Source organism: Rhincodon typus, chromosome 13, assembly GCF_021869965.1.
Source record: "Rhincodon typus isolate 14 chromosome 13, sRhiTyp1.1, whole genome shotgun sequence".
In the NCBI taxonomy this organism is placed as follows: domain Eukaryota; kingdom Metazoa; phylum Chordata; class Chondrichthyes; order Orectolobiformes; family Rhincodontidae; genus Rhincodon; species Rhincodon typus.
The window spans coordinates 61820036-61844202 of NC_063344.1; the positions used below are offsets into that span (position 1 = coordinate 61820036).

Below are 24167 nucleotides of genomic sequence, written 5' to 3' on the forward strand. Positions count from 1 at the left end.
GAGTAATGGCTGTATCATTGGCCCATGTGACACCCCATGGGTCAGCTTCTCAGTATAACTGAATTCACAATCACCCTTAGCTTTGTCTGGTTTAGTTAATTTTCAACCCATCCTATCACTTGCCTCCTCTTCAATGCCTTCGAACTATCTAATCACATTATGGTATCAAATGGTTTGAAAACCTGTCTTGGCAACAAGTTTTATCATTTTCAGAAAGAACTCCAGTATATTTGCTGCTCAAGGTTTCCTGCCCATAAATTACAGAATCACAGACATTTATCATATAGAAACAACCTATTTGGCTCAAAAATCAGCACCAGTGTTTCTCTGCATGGGCCACCTAGACAGATCCTGCTCTCTGAGCATTCTCACACCTTCTAATTTTCCTTTTCTTTTAGATAATGATTCATACATGATAAAAATCAAAATTTTGCTTTCAACTCCAATAGTTCATGGCAAAAGACTACACCTTTAGGCTTCATTTGTGAGGGACCTTTCTTCTATAATCAAAGCAATTTAGCCCTCTCACGGCTAATCACATTGAATGGAAGCAATTGTCATAAAAAATACATCAAATGGCCATAACTCTAATTAACCTCATAGTGAGATAACTTTCTCATCTAGTGATACTTGGCCAGTCTCCCAAATGGGGCATGTAATATTTTTAAAAGCAGCATTTTATTACGCCACCAAATTTACCTAATAACTAGACATAAACTGTTATAACTTTAAAAAAGGCTGAATAAAAACATAATTCTGAAGAGACCAGCTGAACGTTTGCCATGCTATGTGAAAACTGAACAGATCAGATATAAGTACACTTCCTCCGAACAAATACAGAACAGAGTTTAATTGTGTACTATTGGTTACTGTGGAAATATTCACCTTGAGTCTTTCACCATAGTTCAACTGCCATTAACAAATGAACAGTCAACAACGAGAAACAGAGCAACTAATGACTTGAAGTTCAGCAATGTACAGGTATTGACTAAAGAAAGCTAAAATACAGTGAATGAAAGCCAAGAACTGTGATCAAAAATAGATAAGAAGTGAAGCAATAAAAACCAGAGGAATATCTAAAAGTGGGAATTAAAAATTTGCTAATGATAGTAAAGGTACAACATATCCTTCAAAGCAGGAGTTTGGAAAACATTATTGGAATACAGCAAGCAATAAATGTGGCGTCCAACATCAAGCCAAATAGGACTTAATATGCAGCACAGAGCCAGTGTGAGTGAATACAAGTATGAAATAATTGCAAAAGAAATGTTGAATTATCAGTGATTCATACATGATAGAAATCAAAATTTTGCTTTCAACTCCAATAGTTCAAGGCAAAAGACTACACCTTTAGGCTTTATTTGTGAGGGACTTTTATAAGCAAAGCAATTTAGGCCTCTCATGTCTAACACAGTGAATGGAAGCAAATCTCCTATGTCTAGTACACTTGCAAAAAAAACATCAAATGCCCATAACTCTAATTAACCTTATAGTGAGATAACTTTCTCATCTAGTGATACTTGGCCAGCTCTCCTGTTTGGACGAGAGCTTGTCGTCGAAAATGAACAGTGAAAGAATAAACTTGCAAAATTAATCAGGAGTGAATCTATGTAATCGTTAAGATGGTTTAAATATGGAATAATGGACACCTAGACGTTTGTAATGGCCATTTGGTATTTAATCAAAGATGGAACTACAAACAACCTGCACTGCTTGCCCAAAGCAAAGGGTTTCAGTTCATGCAACTGTTTAAGAGGTCAGTGGATTGAACACTCAATGTGATTCACTTCCTTGCTGTTTGGTTCTAACAGAATAAAATTAACACATCATAAATAGTGGGATACTATTTTTAGAAGAACAGAGAAATTTTTGAGTGCATACCCATAGATCCTTGACAATAGCAAGATAGAGAAGGTGGTTAACAGGTCATATTGGTCATTTCTTTTGGTAGGTGAGAAAGGAAGTACCAGGGTGGGAGCGGGAGAACATGGTGGTGGGTATTGCGAAGACTGGTGCTCCATGTAGCTCTGGTGACTATATTTTAGAAAGCATATATTTGTGCCAAGGTAGTCTGCAAAGATGTTGTTAACTAGGGGCAATTCCAGCTTTGAAGAAAAATTGAATTGGCTCGGCCTGTTTGGAATAGAAGAGGCTGAGGGGAAATGTAATTGGGATATACAAAATGATGAGTAACCTTAACTGAGTGGACAGGAAGAACCTATATCCTTTTGCAAAAAAAGCCGTAGATTTCAATTATCTGGCATTAGGATTAAAGAGAAATTGAGAAGAAATCTTTTCACCTGAAAAGTTAAGGGTGTGGAGAACAGTCTGAAATGGTGGCAGTAATAGGATTACTGGTCACAGTTAAAAAATATTGCATTCATGTGCTGTAAGGCTACAGTTTGAGAGTGGGACCAGTTGGACATTATTTGGTTTGACTAGCACAGACATGATGGACCAAATGTTCTCCTTTTGTATTGCAAACTTTCTACTTTACTAAATTTCTCAGATCCCCAGTTCCAGATCTATAACAGGAAATCAGTCCAGATTATAAAGTGATACAGCCCTATTACCATACCCTGGTGGCAGAACAGGGATTGATCTGTAACCTGATGATGCTTATCACTACTTCAGTTTAGTATTATAGAGTCTATGCTTTGGAGGATCGAAGACAGAATTGCATTGCTGGGCATTCTTCACAGTTTAACTGAACATATTACAAAACTTTAATTTGTCCACTTGGTTTTAATGAGATTATGAACTAACTGGGGTGAATTATCAGGGAAATGCAGCCTTGAATATACAACACTCAGATCATTGTCTTCAAAAGTATTTCTCACTTACTCATCCTCAGAGTCGCTGTCACTGCCAAACAGACCAGATTCAGCTTTTTGAGAGGGTTCCTTATTCTCCTCATCTTCATCACTGTCAGTTAAAACACCATTAGACTCTCGTTTTTCTGGTTCAGCATCACTGTCGGAATCTTCGCCAGCAGAAAGAATATGTTTTTTCTTAGCAGGGGCATCACTGTCTGAGTTGGAGTCATCATCCTCTGATACAACGCGCTTTTTCTTAGGTGTGGTGTCACTCTCTGAATCATCATTATTGGAAAAGGCTTGCTTTTTCCTAATAGCTGTGTTATTATCAGAATCCTCAGCGTCAGAAACAATCTGCTTTTTTGCATGGGCATTGGAGTCGCTGTCTGAATCATCAACATCAGAGACTATACGCTTGGTTCTCGACACATCAGCATCATCGTCTGAATCATCGTCTGAAACAATGCGCTTTGCTGTAACAATGTCAGGTTCATTATCTGAATCCTCGCCACCCGAGGCTGCTCGTTTTCTCTTTAAATCACTGGCATCGCTATCCGATTCCTCCCCACCAGAAACACTACGCTTTTTCTTAGTGGGGGAAACATCACTGTCCGAGTCCTCACTGTCTGACATCAGACGACTTTTCTTAGCAGCTGCGTCAAAGAAAAGGAACATCTTTAGCCTGTGTGTTGAATCCGATTGATTTGTTGCAGGATATGGAAATAACACAACCACATAACCTTCCCCACCACTATTCTAAAAATACATCATTTCAAGAATGAAAGGGCAGTTTATTCACCCTCAGATATAGTGATCAGTCATTGAGAGATGGTTCCAAATTGCACCTTCTGATACAATCTGAAAACAAATGAAGGTGGATGCCAATAAGTATCACCTTCAGGGATAATGACTTCTCTCAAAAACTGGCATATCTGAACAGGGCAATGAACACAGATTGAAACAAGGGCTTGGCTAAATCCAACACAAAACACACTCATAAGCAGACACCTCCATTTGAGAGGCAAATATTTTTGTGACAATGGGAGCCAGCCAATGTTTCCTGCATTGCAAAGCTTGCATCACACAAACTCATTGAAGCCAATTTGATTCACTGTTGACTACTCACATTTATTCAGTTCTTCTTTCTCATCGTCACTTTCAGATAGAACCGGTTTCTTCCTCTTCACTGAAATAAAGCACCTATGCGTTAAGAACTTCACAGAAGTATGTTAAATGTCAATCATGAACTTTGACAGCATATAAGGAGACCATCCATCAGTCCATCATGTCTATGAAGATTCTCTGGAAGAGGCAATCACACAGACCCTCTCCCAATACTCTTTCCTTATTGTCATATCAATTCTTCTAGCTGAAGCTTCAATGACGCCTGTGCAGTTAGAGGCATAACTTGGCCGGCAACTGCCCAGACCCATCAAGTTTTCACTGGTGTTTTGTACTTGGTTAGTGAATCTTAACTGGGGAGGTAGCTGGCCATTGCAATCATCCTGAGAGGAGAAGAAAAAAGTTCAGCAAGGTTTCTCAGTCCTTATCGCCATTCTGTGATCTTTGCTGGAAATTATAAATCAGGCAATAACAGGATTATATCCTGCAAGAAAGGCTTGTCAACATGCATTTAAGTTCATGTCGGACCTAACTCATCGAAGTTCTGGAGGGCAGAAAATGTCTGTGATACCTGCAGATCTTTTGATTTTATCACCAGTTTTAACCTTGTTGAATGTTTACTAAGAGCCCTGTCTCTGTCCCATTCTAATCTTAAATATTTACTTCCTCAGCATTCATCGCTGATACAAAACCAGAGTGGGCTCATCAACTACTCACAAATAGTTCCTTGATGCTGAAAATTGAGTCATTTAAATCTTAAATGCTTTTAAAATCTGGCCACAGTTAACTCAGTTGAGGTGTAAGTTTTAATCTGAACGTGGCAAATCAGACCGGTTTAAAATAAAACAATTTCTGATGTAAACTAAGAAGTCAAAGAACTGCAGATGCTGGAAATCAGAAACAAGAACAGAAATTGTTGGAAAAACGCAGGTCTATAGCATCTGTGGAGAGAAAGCAGAATTAACGTTTTGGGTCCAGTGACCTTTCTTCAGAACTGTTGAGTTTTTCCAGCAATTTCTGTTCTGATGTAAAGTCCCTGTCAAGACATTTTCAGTAACTATGGATTATAGCGTCAGGAAGTGTCACACTGATTGTTACACTCATAATTGCACTAATACAGTGAACAGTGGATCATTGACGAGGGAGGTGAACAGCTCTCTTAAATATTTACTATTGAACAAGGCCAATCAAATGTCATCAACCTGAGAAGTTAACTCTGATTTCCTCACCACGGATGCTGCCTGATCTACGGAGTCATTCAGCCTTTTCTGTTTTCATTTCAGATTTCCAACGTGCACAGAATTTTACCTTTTTAATTGGTGAGGGTATAGGATAGACATATGACTGTGGTCAGGAGAGCTGGATTAGTGCTCAGAGGAAACCTTGCTAGAGAAGGCATGCAAGTAACATTGGAAAATGATATTTATTTGACAACTGGAGCAGAACACATGGGATGCTAAGGTTTTTTTCTAATCTTCTTTATTTCTAAGAACTGTTGAATGCAGGCATATTTCCTCTAATCAGTACATACCAGTCTCCTCCCTCTCTTCCTCGTCCTGCTCATTATCGCTGTTGGATGCCCTGTGAGGTGCAGGGCCGTCGTCATCACTGACTCCTCGGCTCTCATTATGTTCTGGTGATACTCTCACATCCTTTTCACTGTCTGTATCATTCATTCTTTCGTGGCTCCCTTCTAACTCTCCGCCGCTGTCTTCATTCTCCTTATCACTGCCTGCTTCATCATCTGATTGCTCAATGCTGTGAGCTTTCTTCGGTTCTTCACTCTCGGAATCACTACTAATGTGGTTGTCCTCCCTGCTTTGGGGCCGGCTGGGGCGGTCAATGTCTTCTGTGTCACTCTGATCTTCTTTAAGGCTTTCATCCTGAAACAGAAGCAATACAAAATGTTTCAGACAGAGCTTTGAAATTTTTTTTATGAATTTCTTTCAACAGTGGAGTTATATCAAGTAAGAGAAAAGAGAAACTAAAGTCAGAAAGGGTGAATTATGAAGAACAGATTGAAAACCTATTGAAAGCATTTGAACAAGAAGAGCAGTGAAGAAGTAGAAGCATTTAGGGATGAAATTACCGATATTTGGGCTGAAGTGATTAAAATTCCATCATTGACAATGTGATACAAGGCTGGGTTAAAAAACATAATAAAAACTAGGAGTTACAAGTGGAAATGGCAAAATATTGGGTAGGTTGCAGAGATTGCTGCAGTGAGATGAAAAAGAGCTCAAGGATGAATATCTTTATGCCTCAATATCACATCAGATGGTGCCTTGTCCAGAATATCATTGAGAGATCTTCATCTTCCAATATTAGTGATCGTTTCCACACTGGCACACATGGTTGGCCATTCCAACCTCTTAAGTTGCAGGAGTTGATACTAACTGAAGTTAAAAATTGCAGTTTTAAGAACAAAGAAGAAGCATTCCAGGTTCTAGATGAACAGCAACTTGCACCAAAAATGGTGCCTTTTAAACAACAAAATATCTCAAATACATCAAACGCGTTGATTTTTGCAAAAATCAGATAGAGATCCAAGAATGGTGGTATTGGGAAGGTTGAACAAACGTTTAGTATGGGAGGAATGTGAGTTAGAAGAGCTTAGGGAGAAAATTCCTGAGCACGGGGCCTGGGCAGCTGACGGCAAAAGTGCCAGTTGCAGGTTGTAACTGGGCAGGACAAGGATATACAACAGTCCAGAATCAGCAAACAAAAAGTTGTCATGGACAGACAGGAAGGTGACTATGATGATTTAAAACTTTGGATGAGAATTTTAAACTGGCAGTACAGTGGGCCAAAAACAAAAGTAGGTCAGCAAGCAGAAGTGACACCAAAACTTGGTCTGGGATCGGATAGAGGCAGCATTTTTTTTAAACTCCTGCAGTTTGCAGAGGATGGAGTAGCACACAGATTCAGGCAAGGGTGGAAGTGAGTAAGGTTATGGAGGTGGTAATAGGTGACCCTTGTGATGAAGGAGATTTCGGTTGGGAGCTCAGCTCAGAATTGAATAGTGTGTAGAAAACAATTCACGAACACCATGTATTTGTTATTAAAAGATGAATGCAGGGAAATGAAGCTGAGGCTATTATTGCTCTCCTGTAGAATCCAAGAGTGGTAGTTCATTACGTTTAAATAACACGGACACAAAAAAAGTGCACGATGCAGTCCAGTCATATTTCATGACGCAGGTAGTTCTCCTATATAGTGATAGTTGCGTTATTGCGTGACTTTGCGCTGTAGAAAATCACGTTAGAGAAATCGCTATACCTGTACAGCAGAAAGTTTGCATTATCCAAACAGCATCCACTCCTCATTAATTGTGTTACAGTCAATTTGCGTTAACAAAACATGAGTTATAGCAGAACTACCGGTATGGTAAAACTGTATGCTCCAGATACATTCAAGTCTGCAGCTATTGGCCCTGAGTGGCTGACTATGGGGCCAATACTATGGAAGAATGACCAGGATGGACATATGACTCATTTACCTCAGATTGATGATCCACACTGCTGGCTTCAGATGCAGCACGGTGCTCAGTTGAGTCCTCCTGATCATCTGAGTCTGAATTATGTTCATCCTGTACCGGCGTTGCTCCACCATCATCTATTTGAAGTAAATCAACACTCAATACCACATGACTACTGCAAATGCATGTCACTATCATAGCATTTTTACAGGTGAGTACACACAAAAGTACTTTGCTGGCTGAGATGTAATTTAGAATGTCCTAACATAAAAGTTTGTTTGTTCTTGTACTATATTCTATTAGATTTCCAATGGTTAAATTAGAGCTTCTAGAAGGAAAGGTATAATACTGTAACAATACTTCTGAAAATCAGAGTGACAGCTTTGAGTGTTTCAGTTCAAAGACTACAAGAAGGAGAGAGAAATACAAAATAGCTGACAAAGGCAAGTTGATTATTTAAATCAGAATTTCAATTGTAGCTAGCCACTCTATAATCCAGATATGTGCTGGTCCTTAAGGGTACTGGACTGGGGTTGGGGAGATCTGCTACATGTTAATAGCCTGGCTGGAAATACTGGGTATATTGCAGACAAATTTCTTGATAATACAAAGATATGTAGGAAAGCAAGTTCTGAGGAAGAGATAAAATGCCTTCAAAAGGGATGTGGTCAAGTTAAATGAATGAAGTAAAATTTGACAGTTGGAATACGACGTGGGAAATGTGAGGTTGCCCACTTTGGCAGGAAGAATACTAAAGTACAGTATTAATTAAATGGAAAAAGACATTACAATGCTGTAGGACAGGGGAATCATGCTGACTTCATGCATGAATCACAACAAGTTAGTAAGCAGAAACAGCAAATAATGATGAAAGCAAATTGAATATTGGCCTTTATTGCAAGGGAGTTGTAAAACATAAAAGCAAGGCAGTCTTGCTACAACAATATAGGACACTGGTGAGACTAACTCTGTTTTTTCCTTCACAGATGCTGCCAGACCTGCTGAGCCTTTCCAGCAACTTTGCTTTTGTTCCTGTGTTTGCTGTTGTTGCTATTATTGGTGAGACCACACTGGAAGTAATGCATACAAGTTTCAATCTTATCATAGAAGGGATTACACTTATTATTGGCAGTTCAGAGCCAGTTGATATCCAAGAAGAATACTGACGATTTAAATGCACATATTGAGGTAAATAGATATGGTTTAAATACAAAGTAATGGGTACAGGGTGGACGATATTGGGAACTAAATATCCAAAAAGTTATTCTACACTTAGGAGGGATAGACAAGAGTAGTGGGGTAGTATTCCTAATAATGTGATGACATTATATCAGAAAGACAAGATTTTCAATTAACAGTTCAAAATGCAGTATTAGTTTGAGTGGATCTCTGAAACAGTAAAGGGAAACCAAACATTGGTCATAACACCAAAACAGGACACCAAATTGTACTACAAATGTTGGGCTTGCTATAAATCATGAGATTAAAGTTGGATGTTTTTAATTTGATTTCGTATTGATTCAAGTATCAAGATACAATGAAAAGTATTGTTTCCATGCTATCAAGATAAATACGGGTAATACAGTAATTATGGGCAACTTGCATGTTGACTGGGTTAACCAAGCCAGCACCAATGCTGTGCAGGATGAATTCCTGGACTGTGTATGAGTTGGCTTTCTATAATATTAAATTGAGGAGCCAACTAGGAATTAGGCTACCTTGAATGAGGCCGTGTAACTGTAAAGGGTTAATTAATAACTGCTGTAAATGAGACTTTTGAGAAATGGTAACCATATGATGATAGAATTTTACAAAGTTGGAATGCAATGTGGTTCATTCTGAAACTACAGTCTTAAATCTGAGCAAAGGAGACAAAAGGGCAATTTAACTATGGTGCATTGGGAAAATCCACAAAAAGATTTAATGATAAACAGGCAATGGCCAGTATTTAAAGGAAATAGTATAAGTAAATTACAACAGATAAACATTTTTATAAGGCACAAACACTGAAAGGGAAAGGTAACTTAACCATGGTCGATGAAAGAAGTTAAAGATTGCACTACATCAGAAGAAGTAGCTTATAAGAATGCCAGAAAGAGTGGTAAGTCTAAGGATTGGGAGCAATGTAGGACTCAACAAAACAGGGCTAAGAAAATGATGAGGAAACAGAAAACAAAATACCAATGCAAGCTAGCGAGAAACAATAAGGTGGATTATAAAAACTTGGATTGTTTGGGAAATGAAAAAGCAAAGATAAATTTGGGTACATTATAGGTGGGACAAGATAAACTGCAGTGGAAAGCAAGGGAAATGGCAGAGAAATTAAACAGTTACTTTGCACTTGTCTTTCTGGAATAAGGTCCAGAACATGTCCCAGAAATATTGGGTCATCAAGAAGCTTGTGTAAACTGAAAGGCTAAAATAAATTAGTATCAGTAAAGTGGTAGTACTTGAAAGACTAGGTGCATGAGGGTTGATAAATCTCCTGGACCAGATGAGCTTAACCTCACTGTTGAATTAAGTAACAATAGTTAGAGTGGATGCATTGGTGATTATCCTTCATGATTCTACAGATTCTGGAAAGTTCTTGCTATCCTCACAACTTAAGAAACAAGGAAGAAGAAAAATGGAGAATAGCAGACTTGTTGGCTTGGAATGGAATCCATATTAGGGAAAATGTTAGAATTCATTATAAAGAATGTGACAACTGACATTTAGAAATAAATGGCAATATTAGGCTCTATCAAGGTCGATTATGAAATGGAAATGATGTTTGACAAACTTAGGAGTCTTGAGGCTGTTACTTGTTGGACACATAAAGGAAAACAAGTGGATATGCTTTATTTCAATTTTCAAAAGGCTGTTGATAAGTTCCCACTTAGTGAATAAGAATAGTAAATAAAATTACAGCACATGGATTGAGAGAACATGCTACGATAGATCAAAAATTGGTTAACAGACAGCAGACAGTAGGAATAAACTGATCATTCTCAGATAGTAAACCCAGGGATACAATCTCAGAATAGGGAGCAGATCAGCTTAATACCGAGGGCAGCACAGTGGCTCAGTGGCTAGCACTGCTGCCTCACAGTGCTAGGAGCCTGGGTTTGTTTCCAGCCTTGGGCAACTCTCTGTGTGGAGTTTGCACATTTTCCCTGTGTCTGCATGCGTTTCCTCCAAGTGCTCTGATTTCCTCCCACAGTCCAAAAGGTGCGCAAGTAAAGTGGACTGGCCACAGTAAATTGCCCATCATGTCCAGGGATGTACAGGATAGACGGATTAACCATGGGAAATGCAGGATTACAGGGATAGGGTGAGGGGGGCCGGGGGTTGGGTCTGGGTGGGATTGTCTTCTGAGGGGTAGTGTGGACTTGATGGGCCAAATGGCCTGCTTCCACACCGTAGAAATTCTATGATAATTCTATGAGGAATGTCTTCACTCAGAGGGTAGTGAATCTTTGGAATGTCTGGTAGTGAGTCTGTGGAAAGCCAATGCAGCTAACTGTCCCAAAGAGAATCTGGGTTGCTTTTATATGCTTACACTTTCACATGCATATTGAAGCCTGGATCTCTGGATAGTGATGGTAGAGCCTCCAATTCATTTTCATCACATAGCTGGCCATGCTCCTGATCTTAACAATAACCATTGGCATATGTTGGAATGATTTGCCAGCTCATATGAAACCCATTTGACCACGTTATCAATACAGATTTAAAAGGCATCTGAATGGGTATAGGAACAGAAAGGGTTTAAGAGGGAAAAAAGTGAAATATACACTATAGCTGAAGCAAGTTAGAGAAGCAGGGGCTGTATTTTCTTCGCACTTATATAGCAACTCCTCGGTAGAAGCCTCTAGCTAAATTCATATTCATACATCTGATGTGCACACACCTTCCTAAGCTACCCGCAGATCTAATGATCAACATATAGGCAAATGTGATTGGGATTAGAAGGATCAAACGCAAGTAAATGTAAAATGAAAAATGACAATCAGAGCTAAGAAAGCCAGGAGATAGCGTTTGTGAAATGTAATGGTCATGTTGGAGAGCAAACTCCTCTTTATGACATTCAACCGTTTTGTTAGGACCAATATAAAGGGATTGCTGATCACTGTTAAGTCTGGTTCACCAATCATCATGTGGAACATGTCATTCTTCAAAGCACTGAAAACTCCAGTCAGAGGCATTGAACCTAATACTCACAGTGATATATCAGATGAAGAACATGAGTTAGATGAGACCACACAATGTTAGACGATATCTTAATTGTGGGAGGAGACGTCCACTATACTTAAGTGACTGCGATGAGGGGAAGAATTTTTCACTCGATGAATAAATATTTTATTTCACTGCATATAACTGAATACATGGATAAATTCTTACAAGAATTTAGATTCATAAGAAGTTGCATAGACAAGCGATGGCAAATTTACTGTCAAGACTATACCTTTGAATCATATAAGTCTCTTATTTATTAAAAGGTGAGCGATGCTGATGTAGAATTTTGAAATACAATTCAAATTTATTGTGTTCAGCTGAGTTTCCCATGAACACTATATCTATGTGGTGCAGAGCAAACAGGAAACTGACATTATTCTCAAGCGATGGGAGCAGTTCCCTGTCTTTTGATGGTGCTGTCAGATGTAAAATAAAGAAGCCTAAATGCTACGAAAGAAACAATGTATTTTATTTTCACTAAAAAGACTCCCTCTTTATTCTATTTTCTCTGTAGCGCTCCCAATCCCAGTCTTCCCATTACTCCAAGACAAAAAGAAAGCTGACTCCTGGTACTACCCTAACCCATTGTTTAAGAATAAGCTAAAAAGCTAACAGACAGAGAGAGAGAGCAGAGTACAAAAGAGCGCTAGCTAGTAATACAAAAACAGACAGTAAGAATTCACAAAAGTAAGCAAACAGGAAAAAGGCAATTAAAGCTTGGCCCTCTACAGCGCTAGTTTGGAAAATGAAATCAGACAAGGTTCCAGGTGAAGCAGCAATTTATCTGTACCTCATACTTCCAATCGACTGTATTTGCTGTTCTCAGTGTGGTCTCCTCCGTACTGGGGAGACAAAACACAAAATGGGTAACTGCTTTGCAGAATACTTATGTTCTGTCCGTAAAGTTGACTCATGGCTTCCAGTCACCTGCCACTTCAACACACCATCATGTTCCCATGTTGCAATTTCTGTCACAGGCTTGCTACAATGTTCCAGCATCTCATTTAACTTGGGGACCCTGCAGCCTCTGGGACTCAACATTGAGTTCAATAACTTTAGAGCCTGATTTCATCCTTTTACGCTTTTTAACCATCCCACATCCAGTCCCACTATCACATGGGTTTTTTTTTAGCATAGCCAACCCATTTTCACCCACTCTCAGACCTGTTGTCATATTACATGACCCGCTTTCAGCACAGATTATCCATTCTCTGCTACCCTCGGCTTTGGTTATCACTTATTCCGCTTTTCTTCTGTCCTGGTATGCAATTCGTGAACTCCTTGTTTACCTGTCCCTTTCATCTCTCTCTCTCTCTCTGGGCTCTATCGTGACCTATCTGTTCATCTCTATCTCCCCCACCCCTCCAACTTCGTCTTCAGCATAAATACCAGCTTTCACTGGCTACTATCAGTTCTGATGAAGAGTAATTGAACTCAAAACATTAACTCTGCTTTATTCCCACAGATGTTGCCTGACCTGCTGAGTTTCGCCAGCAATTTCTGCTGTTCAACAGCTATTTTGTATTTGCCTTGGCTGTAGAGGACTAAGAAGACTTCTCTAAATTAGACAAAACAAGAGATGAAAAAGACTGAGAAAGTTAAAACAATCACAAGCAGCAGGGAAAAAAGAAGCTTGGAAAACTATTAGGCCTAAAGGCTGAAAAATCCCCATGATGAGATGGTCTGTATCCTATAGTGCTAACAGATCCTAAAATATGCATTGGTCATAACCTGCCAAAATTCCTTAGATTCTGAAAACACAGTGGATTGGAAAACAGCTGGCATAACATACTTTTCAGGAAAGGAGGGAGACAGAAAGTGGTGACTATAGGCTAGTTAGTCTAACATCGGTCATAGGGAAATTACTACAGACCATTATTAAGGTTAAAGCAAAATATCTGGAATGTCAGGATTAGTCATCATGGTTTCATGGAGGAGGACTTATGTTTGAGAAGAGTGTTCTTGTGCCTAGCCTGTTAATTCTAAAAGGATAACCAAATCATAACACCCCTGGTTCTGAAAAGGGTCACTAGCCCTGAAACATTAGCTCTGCTTTCTTCCACAGATCCTGCCAGACCTGAGTTTTTCCAGCAATTTTCCAACTTTGTTTCATAGCATCCCTCATATCTTACAGGTTGGAGATTTTTCTTGCATTTTATCTCCGACCTTCACTGTATTACTGCATCCGTCCCTGCCTAACACTGTACTTTGTTTAATACATTTAAGAATTGCAACATCAGCAAGAATAGGAAATACGATATCTTTTCATCAACAGCAACAATGGGCAAGAGAGGAATACACACTGAACTCCAGGAAAGAATAAAAACAAAAGTATTGGAAAAATTCAGCAGGTCTGACAGGATCGGTGGAGAGAAAACAAAGTTAACATTTCTGGTCCAATGACCCCTCTTCAGAACTGACTGTGGCTAGGAAAAGGATGATATATATGGTGAAGATGGGATGGGGGAGGGGTGGAAGAAAGAGTAAATGATAGGTGGGGATGGAATGCTAAGAGAGTGAAAAACATTTGGGCAGATAAAGGAATGGGTAAAAGTTAACCTGGGAGAATCAATAGCTGCTAATGGGGACCATCAGTGGCTGATAATAGGTTGTTTGTGGTGTGGGATGACAAGGTCTGATTGGGCCCTAAAATTATTGAATTAGACATTTAGTCCAGAAGGCTGCAGAGTCTCCAAGCAGAAAATAATGTACTGTTTTTCCAGCTTGCGCTAAGCTTCACTGGAATACAGCAGTAAGCCCAAAACAGAGATGCTGGCCAGAGAACACATTGGTGTGTTGAAATGGCAGGCAACAGGAAGCTCACAGTCATTTTTGCAGGCAGGACTTCAGTGTTCTGCAAAGTGGTCTGCATTTCACATATAGCAGACCACATTGTGAGCGGCGAATACCGTAGACCAGATTGAGTGAAGTGCAGGCAAACTGCTGCTTCACCTGCAAAGTGTCTCAGGCTTTGGATAATGAGAAAGACGTAAACAGGCAGATGTTGCAACTTGTGTGATTGTAAATTGACGTAAAGCTTCTACCTTCTTTCCAAAATCCACAAACAGGACTGCTCGGACAGATTCATTGTTTCTGCCTGCTCCTGCCCGCACAGAACTCATCTCTTCCTACCTCGACTCTATTTTTTCTCCCCTTGTCCAGTCCCTTTCCACTACATCTGTAATTCTTCTGATGCTTCAAGTCAGTTTCAGAATTTCTAGTTTGCAGGTTCTAGCTGCCTCTTCACTGCGGACATGCAATTCCCTCACACATATCCACCCCTCATCAGAATGGGCTCAGGGCTCTCTGCTTCTTCCCAGAAAAGGTGTAAAACAACCCTACCTACCACCACCCTCCTCCACCTGGCCGAACTCATCCTTACTTTGAAAAACATCTCCTTTAACTCCTCTTACATTCTTCAGGTCAGAGACGTGGCCATGGGTACCCAATTGGGCCCCTGTTATGCCTGTCTCTTTGTGGGGTATGTGGAACATTTCTTGTTCCAGTCCTACTCATTCCCCCATCTACAACTCCTCCTCCGCTATATCGATGACATCATCAGTGCTGCTTCCTTTCTCGTTCAGAATTGGAAAATTTTTATCAATTTTGCTTCCAATTTCCAACCTGCTCTCACCTGCACCTGGTCCATCTGTGTCCTTCTTCCACTTCCTCAACATCTGTTTCCATTTCTGGGGATAGGCTGGCCACCAGCATCCAGTACAAATCCACTGACTCCCACAGTTACCTTGACTATTCATCCTCACAACCTGCTTTCTGTAAAGACTCAATTCCAGTCTACCAGTTTCTCTGTCACATCTGTTCCAATGATCTCAGCTTCTACAAAGAGGCCTACAAAACGTTCATCTTCTTCCTCAATTGCGGATTCTCCACCACTGTGGTCAACAGGGCCCTCAGTTGTGTCTGACCATCTCCCACACTTCGGCCCTCACCCCACTCTTCCCTTCCACACGGCGATAGGGTCCTCCTGGTCCTCACTTACCATGCCACCAGCAGCTACATCCAAAGGATCATCAGTCACCACTTCCACCACCTTCAGCGGGATGCCAACACCAGACACATATTCCCCTTCCATACCTTGTCAGCTTTCTGCAGGGACTGCTCCCTTCAAAATATCTTGGTCCACTCGTTGCCCATTCTCAACATCACCTCACACCCCCACAGCATCTTCCCGTGCAAATGCATAAGGTGCAACATTTGCCCATTTACCTCCTCCATCCTCACTACCGAAGGACCCAGACACACGTTCCAGGTGAAACAGTGGTTTACCTGCACTTCACTCAATCTAGTCTCCTACATTCCCTGCTCACAATGTGGTTTGCTCCACACTAGGGAGACGTAACATAGACCACTTTGCAGAACACTGACATTCTGTCTACAACGACTACCCCAAGCTTCCTGTTGCCTGCCATTTCAACATATCACCACATTCCTCAGACAACATCTCTGTCTCAGGCTTGCTGCAAAGCTCTGTGCAAGGTGGAAGAACAGCAACTCATTTTCCGCACGGGGACCCAGCAACCTTCAGGACTCAATACCAAGATCAGTAATTTTAGGGCCTAAGCTCCTTCTCCATGTCCTTACCCCAACCCCAACGCACCAGGCCTTGTTATCCCATGGGCTGCTACTACAAACATTAGCAACTATCAATTCTCCCAGGCTGACTTTTGCCCATTCCTTTGTCTGCCCAAATGTTTTTCTCTCTCTGGGCTCCATCTCCACCTAGCATTTACTCCTCCCCTTCCCCCACCTCATCTTCACCATATATACCAACCTCTTCTGAGCCACAATTGGTTCTGAAGAAAGGTCACAGGAGTTGAAACATTAACTTTGCTTTCTCTCCACAGATGCTGCCAGGCATGCTGAGATTTTTCAGCAATTTCTATTTTTTTTCTGATTATCAGCATTTACAATTCTTTGTTTTGTTTTTGTCCAGATAGGAATAATTTAATGGAGAATAAGCTTGGGGACAATGCGCTGGAACTGAGCATCTAATCATATACCAGTGTAAAATCATACATACAATATCAAACCTACTTCTCCAGCTCAAAATGGATCCGATTCTTAAGCATGAACAACACCATTCTCCCAAGATAGATAAATGCAAAAAATTGTCAAAGGAACACTTTGGCCTGAAATGGGAAGAAGGAACTTAAGAAATGATGTGAGACGCAGCAAGAAAAATAATAGGTACAAGCAAGAGAAAGTGCAAGAATAATTTGGGCAGAATTCAAAAGTGCGTTTCAGCAGGGATACAAAGGAAACACAAGTAGAGGGTGTCATCACCACACACAAAAAAAAAACAGGTGTTGAATTAAGTCACTGAAAAGGGGGCTTATAGGCAAGGAAACGTAATAATGCATTACCTATTCACAGCTGCATGTAAGCAAATGAGCTGTAACCACTCAGTGTGAGGAAGCCTGCATTATTGCGTATTTCACAGGCAACTAAAGCAATCTTGTCACAAAGATCACCAACTATATAAAATTGGCCGCATGGCACCAAAACATAATTAAAGCATTATCATTTTCAGAATGCCGAAGCAAAGCTCCAAACAAACAAATCATCATGAAATATTACGAATCTTCGTAATTTCTCACAATACGTCATGTTAAGGCTTCAATGTCTGCTTTAGTGAAGCTTAAACTCTTGATATGTGTATATGTATATAAATACGACACAATATAACCTCCACTTTCTAAATTCCCCACCTTCAAAAGCCTCCTTAAAAACATGATGAATAACATTTTGGGCTTCTTCCTCTGACCTTGTTTCTACTCAGGTCAGACCTACAGTTATAAAGTGCGCTACCTTGATATTTGATAAAAAATCTGACATAACTGTAAACTAGTTTTCATTTCATTATCCAGGAATTATCGTGATTTATAAAAGTTTTACCTTGTGACCTGGTTGCCTTAACTGTTATTTGAAGTCTGCGTCGCTGTCCTCAATGAACAGCCTGAAGCTACTTGGCCAACTGAGAGCTATTCCTTCCATTAAAATACTCTGAATGTGCCAATGCTCGAATTACAAGCATGTAAAGAATGCCAGGTTAGCTGAATCAATTTCATTCCAGACCATGAATAAACCATTGATTACAAGATTAGAAGTTTGCTTTTTTGCCCCCTCAAATATCTTTCAGTCAATTTTCATACCTTAGTGAAAGCAATGTTAATCTATACTTGGTCTGTAAGTTCCACGAATCCAATAACGACAACTTTCAGATCAGGAGAAACCATAATGCAATTGGCTTCCTACTGGAACAGTGTACTAGATGGTCAGGAATGGCTCTCGCATGTACTTGTCACTCGATTAATTACATATCAGTGACCCTGCACATTGCTGGGGGTGGGGGGGCTTCCCCTGGAGTTGAAATGTCACAAAGATTATAATGATTTAGCGTGAGAAGACTATAACCTAATATTGGCAGACAAAGTAATCCTAAACTGGGTATATCTGCAGGACTTTAAAACAATGCTGATAGCTGACAAGTCAGATTCAGTAAAAGAATCAAAACAGGGTAGACCTTTTGTTGGAGGGGGAGCTATTTTCACTTAAGCCTGAGAGATAATGGTCAAGGGGTAAGACAATCTGCAATAGAACAGAAGCAGGAATCTTATATAAATAAACAACAGTTTATCTAACTGCTTATCACAATCTCAGGACATTCTCAAAACACCTCAGACAATAAAAGAAAAAGCCATCATAGCTCCAGAGGACCACAGGTTGCTCATTCGTTAATGGTGGTAAGTTTAACCTGACTGCCATCACACCTCAAGTGGAGTGAGGTTGAGAACAATAAAGTCCTTCTGAAGTGTAGAGACACCTCCAGGTAGTTGCAGCCAATTTGAACAGAACAAGCTCCCATAAACAAGATTAATATTGGTCAATTGATAGATATTGGACAGGAGAAAACTCTGCAGTACATCTTTGAATAATGCCACATTATCAATTACATTTAAATTGTTGTAGATCATTTCTTCCACAACACTATGGCCAACATGTCTATAACTATCATCCACAAACCTATCATATTGAACACCTGCTCCTCTGCTTCTGGCATCATTCTATATAAATAAACATTCATGCCACACAGGTTCCAGGCACTAAGCATCTCCAACAAGAAAGAATCTAACTATTGCTTCTTGATATTCAATGGCATTAACATTGCTGAAATATTCACTCTCAGCATCCTGAGGTTACCATTGACCAAAACTGGACCATCAAAATTAACATTATGCTACAACAGCAGGTCAGAGGCTGGGAATTCTGCAGCAAGTAACTCCTAACCTTCAGAGCATGTCCAGCATCTACAAGGGGCAAATCAGAAGTGTGATGGAATGCTCTTCATTTGACTGGAAGGCTGCAGTTCAAACAGCACTCAAGAAGCTCAACACCATGCAAGGTAAAACAGTCAGCTTGACTGGTACCCATCCATCACCTTCAAAATTCACGCACTCCACCATTGATGCACAGTGGCAGTATGTCTGCTATTTACAAGATGCACTGTAGCAACTCACCAAAGGCTCTTTTGGCAACACCTTTCAAACACACACCTCTACCACATTGAAGAACTAAGGTAATAGATGCATGGGGGCAAGTTCATCTGCAAGCTCATCACCAAGCCACAAACATCTTGACTTGTAACCATATCACCATTCCTTCAGTTCCATTGTGTCAAAGTGCTGGAACTTTCTTCCAAACAAACTCTGGATGTACCAAACTCATTCACTAATGGACTGCAGCAGTTCGCAATGGCAGCTCACTACCACCTTCTCAAGCACTAAAATCACTGGCTTAGCCACTAGTACCCACGTACCATGAATGTAGCCACTGTACAGTGCTGGAAACACATATTGTTGGTCTTGCACACATTCTAATTTAGTATATACTGTTTGATGTTATGATACAACACAAGGGAGTTCCCTTGCAGATTGGGTAATTTTTTTTGTTTAATACTTCAGTTCAGTGCACATGCATGGTGTGACAGGCCAGTTGCTTCCCAGTTGAAAGCCTTATCCTACTCTATCATTTCTGTCCTTAGTTAACATTGTTGTAAATAAACTTGATGCAAACTTAGATCAGCATTTCATTGTTCTATGAGCTACCTTGCAGCCTAATCTTAAAACTCATTAATCTCATTTTTCTCTGCAGACAGAAGATATTGACAATGGAGGATGGCTGAACCAGAGCCCTGAGAATAAAGAACGTGCTGGGCTGCTGTTTGGATTTATGGTATAGATTCTCTACAGCCAGTAGGGCGCAGTTGACAGCTGAGGTTGCAGGAACAGCAACTCATATTCCGCTTGGGAACCCTGCAGCCCAATGGTATCAATGTGGATTTCACAAGTTTCAAAATCTCCCCTCCCCCCACCGCATCCCAAAACCAGTCCAACTCGTCCCTTCCTCCCACCTATCCCCTCCTCCCACCTCAAGCCGCACCTCCATCTCCTACCGACCAACCTCATCCCGCCCCCTTGACCTGTCCGTCCTCCCTGGACTGACCTATCCCCTTCCTAACTCCCTACCTACACTCACCTTTCCTGGCCCCATCCCCGCCTCTTCGACCTGTTTGTTTCCTCTCCACCTATCGTCTCCTTTATCCCTCTTCTATCCGCCTCCCACTCTCTCCCTATTTATTTCAAAACCCCCTTCCCCTCCCCCTTTTCTGATGAAGGGTCTAGGCCCGAAACGTCAGCCTCTCTGCTCCTACTATGCTGCTTGGCCTGCTGTGTTCATCCAGCCGTGCACCTTGTTGTCTCGGATTCTCCAGCATCTGCAGTTCCTACTATCTCTGAGATTTATCTGCCGTTCATCTATCAAGTTCCTATTCACACACCACCTCCACTTTGGCAGATTTTCAAGCTTTCCCTCCCACCACCACTTCAGTCGATGTCTTTTTGCTTTGCACTCCCCAGCTCGTCTTTTATCTCCATACCGGTCCTCTTATTACCGATTTTTGTCTTGCACCATCATCCCTTTTATCACTCAATCACTCCCACCTTTCGTACTATCACAGACCTTACATTCGCTTTACAAATACCAAATTATAATTTACTTCAAAGATCTCCCAATTCAAATGAAAGGTCTGAAACGGTAACATGTTTCTCTCTCCAGTAACGTTACCTGACTGGAGTGTCTCCAGCATTTCATTTTTATTTCAGATTTTCAGAATCCACATTATTTTACCTTTGTTGTTGGCCTCCAGGTGAGAAGGCAGATAGGGACTCCAGTTTAACAAATCATTCAATAGACATCATCTTTGACAGTTCAAGACTTTCTTAACTCTGCACTGAAATGTCAATCCAGATTGCATACTCAAGTCTCTGGAGCAGGGCTTGAACCCACAAGCATCTGACATAAAAGAAAGTTGTTTGCTGGAAAGCCATGTGGGTTTTAGTTACTTTAATGGCAGCACTGCACTTCTTTTTCACGAAGAACCAGGGGTGGGTCCTCCAGTTTCGGCTTCACCGAACGTTAAACACGAGTCTGAATCTCTTCAGCCTGATAACTGACCAACAAGTGGATGATCCTTTGAGTCCAGTATCTTATATACCTGTCAGCCTCTGCCATTAGCTGCGTGCCTTTAGTCCCATGACGCCAAGCTCTGGAATTCCCTTCTAAGAATCACCTCAACCCTGTTTCTCTCACTTGATTTTTAACTAACTGTCCTCCTACATTGCTGTCGGTTTCACTTTGATAGAAGGGACTTGGAGCGTTCTGTTACATTGAAGGCGCTCTACAAATGCAGCATGTTGTTGATCATTGAAGTGACTGGTTTAGGGGCGACACAAACTGCCCCAGTGTCGGTCACTCAGCAGATTGATTCGAAGGCGTGGATCAGGGGCCTGCCAAGTCGGGGCACTATGTTCACCAACCGCCTAGGCCCGAGATCAGGTCCCGGCGGACCAACACACACCCGCCCCGCCCCCCCCGGGATCCCGTTCCTTACCGTCTCCGTCCGGGTAATAATCGTCCTCCAAATCCATGGCCGCGGGCAAACGATAGCCCGCTTCGGCTCAGCCCCCCGACACCACGTACCTTCCACCCGGCGTCTCTCCCCAAACTAGAAGCGGCGCTCTGGCCTACGGACTCGGCAGCACTGCGCATGCCCGCCGGTCAGAGGTCACGGAGCACGTGACGGACCCGGCCGCCGGGTGGGGGAGGCCATTGAGCCCATCGAGCCCATCGAGTCTGCTCCACCGTTTAGTGAGATTATGGTTCCTCTGATAACCCTCAGCACCACTTTCCCCTTTATCCTTGATTCCCTTCATCAAAAGATCTACCTAACCTACTGTTGTATATAATTAACGACCCAGTCTCAATAGCCCCCAAATGGTAACAAATTACAGATTTACACAAGGGGAAACAACCTTTCCACGTCTATCCTGTCAAGCCCCCTAACAATCTTGCTTGCTTCAATAAGGTCACTTCATTCTTCTAAACTAGTGAAGGGATACTCAACCTGTCCTCATAATACAGTCCCTCTACCCAGGATCAACCGAGTGAACCTTCTCTGGAATGTCGCTAATTCCATTATATGTTTCCTCAGATGAGAGGCCCAAAACTGTTCATTTTATTCTAGCTGCAGTCTGACTAATGTCTTTTAGAGTTTTAGCAAGACTTATCTATTTTTATACTTCACTCCATTTGAAATAAAGGCCAACAATCCATTTGCCTTCCCTGTTACTTGATGAATTTGTATGCTAGCTTGAGATATACGCAAGGACTTCCAAAACACTCTGAGTTGTAGGTTTCTGAAGTCTTTCTCTATTTAATAATATTCAGTTCCTTGTTTCTTTCTGCCAAAGTAACCAAAATAATCTCAATTTATACCCCATTATATTCCTTATGCCAAGTCTTGGTCCACTTCCTCAACCTGTCTATATCCACTGTAGAATCTTTGTGTCCTTAACACTTGCCTTCCCACTTTTTTAGTGTCATCCGGGTGAATGCGTAGAGACATCAGGTTCAAAGCTAATCCTGGAAAGCAATCATTTAAAAATATCATGATCACCAACAGTAATGTCATCACTGGTAGTCAGCATAGAGTCATATAGCACAGAAACAGGCCCTTCAACCTTTTAAGTACTAAAGACATCGTACTGTACTTGGAAGGTTAACTCTTTTTCTCTGTACATATGCTGGCAAACCTGATGAGTTTCTGTAGCATTCACTGAGTTTGGTACAGATTTCCAAAATATGCAATATTTTGCTTTTATCCTTTAGCGCGTTGTGTCTGCACCAGTCATCAAGTATCCATCTACTCCAATCCTGTATTCCAGCATGTGGCCTGTAGCCTTCTAGGCAATGATGTTTTAGTGTTTATCTAAATGCTCGTTAAGTGTCTTGAGGGTTCTCACTTCTACCACCTTTTTTGGTAATGAGTTCCAAGCACCCACATGCAGGAAGTGATGTGAAATGCAGGCACAGAACTTGGCTAAGGTCGGATGAGATCTTTGCCACACTTGTCCTGAAGGCTGATGAAAAAGCCAATTTTAGAAAGGGTTAAGTCTTGCCCAAGAACCACACATGACGTTGTCCCCTTGCCGGTAGTACAGGATGGTCTCTGCTGATACTTTGTTGGTAGGGGTTCATCTCCTAACCTCCCCTCTGCACATGCTCAAACAAGCAAAACTTCCTTTGTCTGGATATTGCTATCATGCTTCGCACGTTTTCCCGAGAAAGACTGCTTAATTTGTGACTTTGACTTTCTAGATGAAGCAACCACCCAGAGACGAAAGCTGATCCCACTTTTGATGTGTAGATTAGGTGGGTTATGAGGGATGCTTTGAGGGCCAGTGTGGACTTGTTGGGCCGAAGGACCTGTTTCCACACTGTAGTGATTTGATTCATTGATTCATAGCATTGTGCGGCATGGTGGTGCGGTGGTTAGCACTGCTGCATCACAGCACCAGCGACCAGGGTTTGATTCCACCTTCGGGCGACTGTCTGTGTGGAGTTTGTACATTCTCCCCATTTCTGCGTGGGTTTCCTCCGGTGCTCCGGTTTCCTCCCACAGTCCAAAAATGTGCAAGCTAGGTGAATTGGCTATGCTAAATTGCCCGCAGTGTTCAGGGATGTGTAGATCAGGTGGGTTATAGGGGAATGGGTCTGGGTGGGATGCTATGAGGGTTGGTGTGGACTTGTTGGGCAAAGGGCCCATTTCCATACGGTAGGGATTCTATAATCTAGGATTCCAACTGACTTGTCCTTGACTCCAGAGTGGAAGTTACTGAGTCTTTGTTTCTGGTAGGTCTACGTTCATATGATCGTGAGACATGTAGTGCCCAACCATCTTCACCAGCATCATCAATGACCTCTCCATCATAAGGTCAGAAATAGGGTACTGCATTGACCATCTCCGACAAGAAGGAATCTAAGCGTTGCCTCACGTCATTTAATGGCATTGCCATCATTGAATCCTCCCTATCACTATCATGGGTGTTAATATTGACCAGAAACTGAATGGGAGAACCATACACCCCACAGTGACTACAAAAACAGGGCAGAGT

At 41.3% G+C, this 24167-nt stretch overlaps 1 protein-coding gene across 1 annotated transcript in view; it reads right to left on the reverse strand.

Annotated features, from left to right (window-relative positions):
- Positions 1-21759, reverse strand: part of LOC109929224 (interacts with SUPT6H, CTD assembly factor 1) — a 37571-nt gene extending 15812 nt beyond the window's left edge. Inside the window, exons 1-5 of the mRNA XM_048604309.1 lie at positions 21605-21759; positions 7438-7553; positions 5470-5821; positions 3943-4002; positions 2845-3469 (exon numbers count right to left, since the gene is read on the reverse strand). Coding sequence (XP_048460266.1) covers positions 2845-3469; positions 3943-4002; positions 5470-5821; positions 7438-7553; positions 21605-21641 — 1190 coding nt within the window. The 5' untranslated portion in view covers positions 21642-21759. The remainder of the gene's footprint in view (positions 1-2844; positions 3470-3942; positions 4003-5469; positions 5822-7437; positions 7554-21604) is intronic.
- Between the last annotated feature and the right edge of the window lie 2408 nt (positions 21760-24167).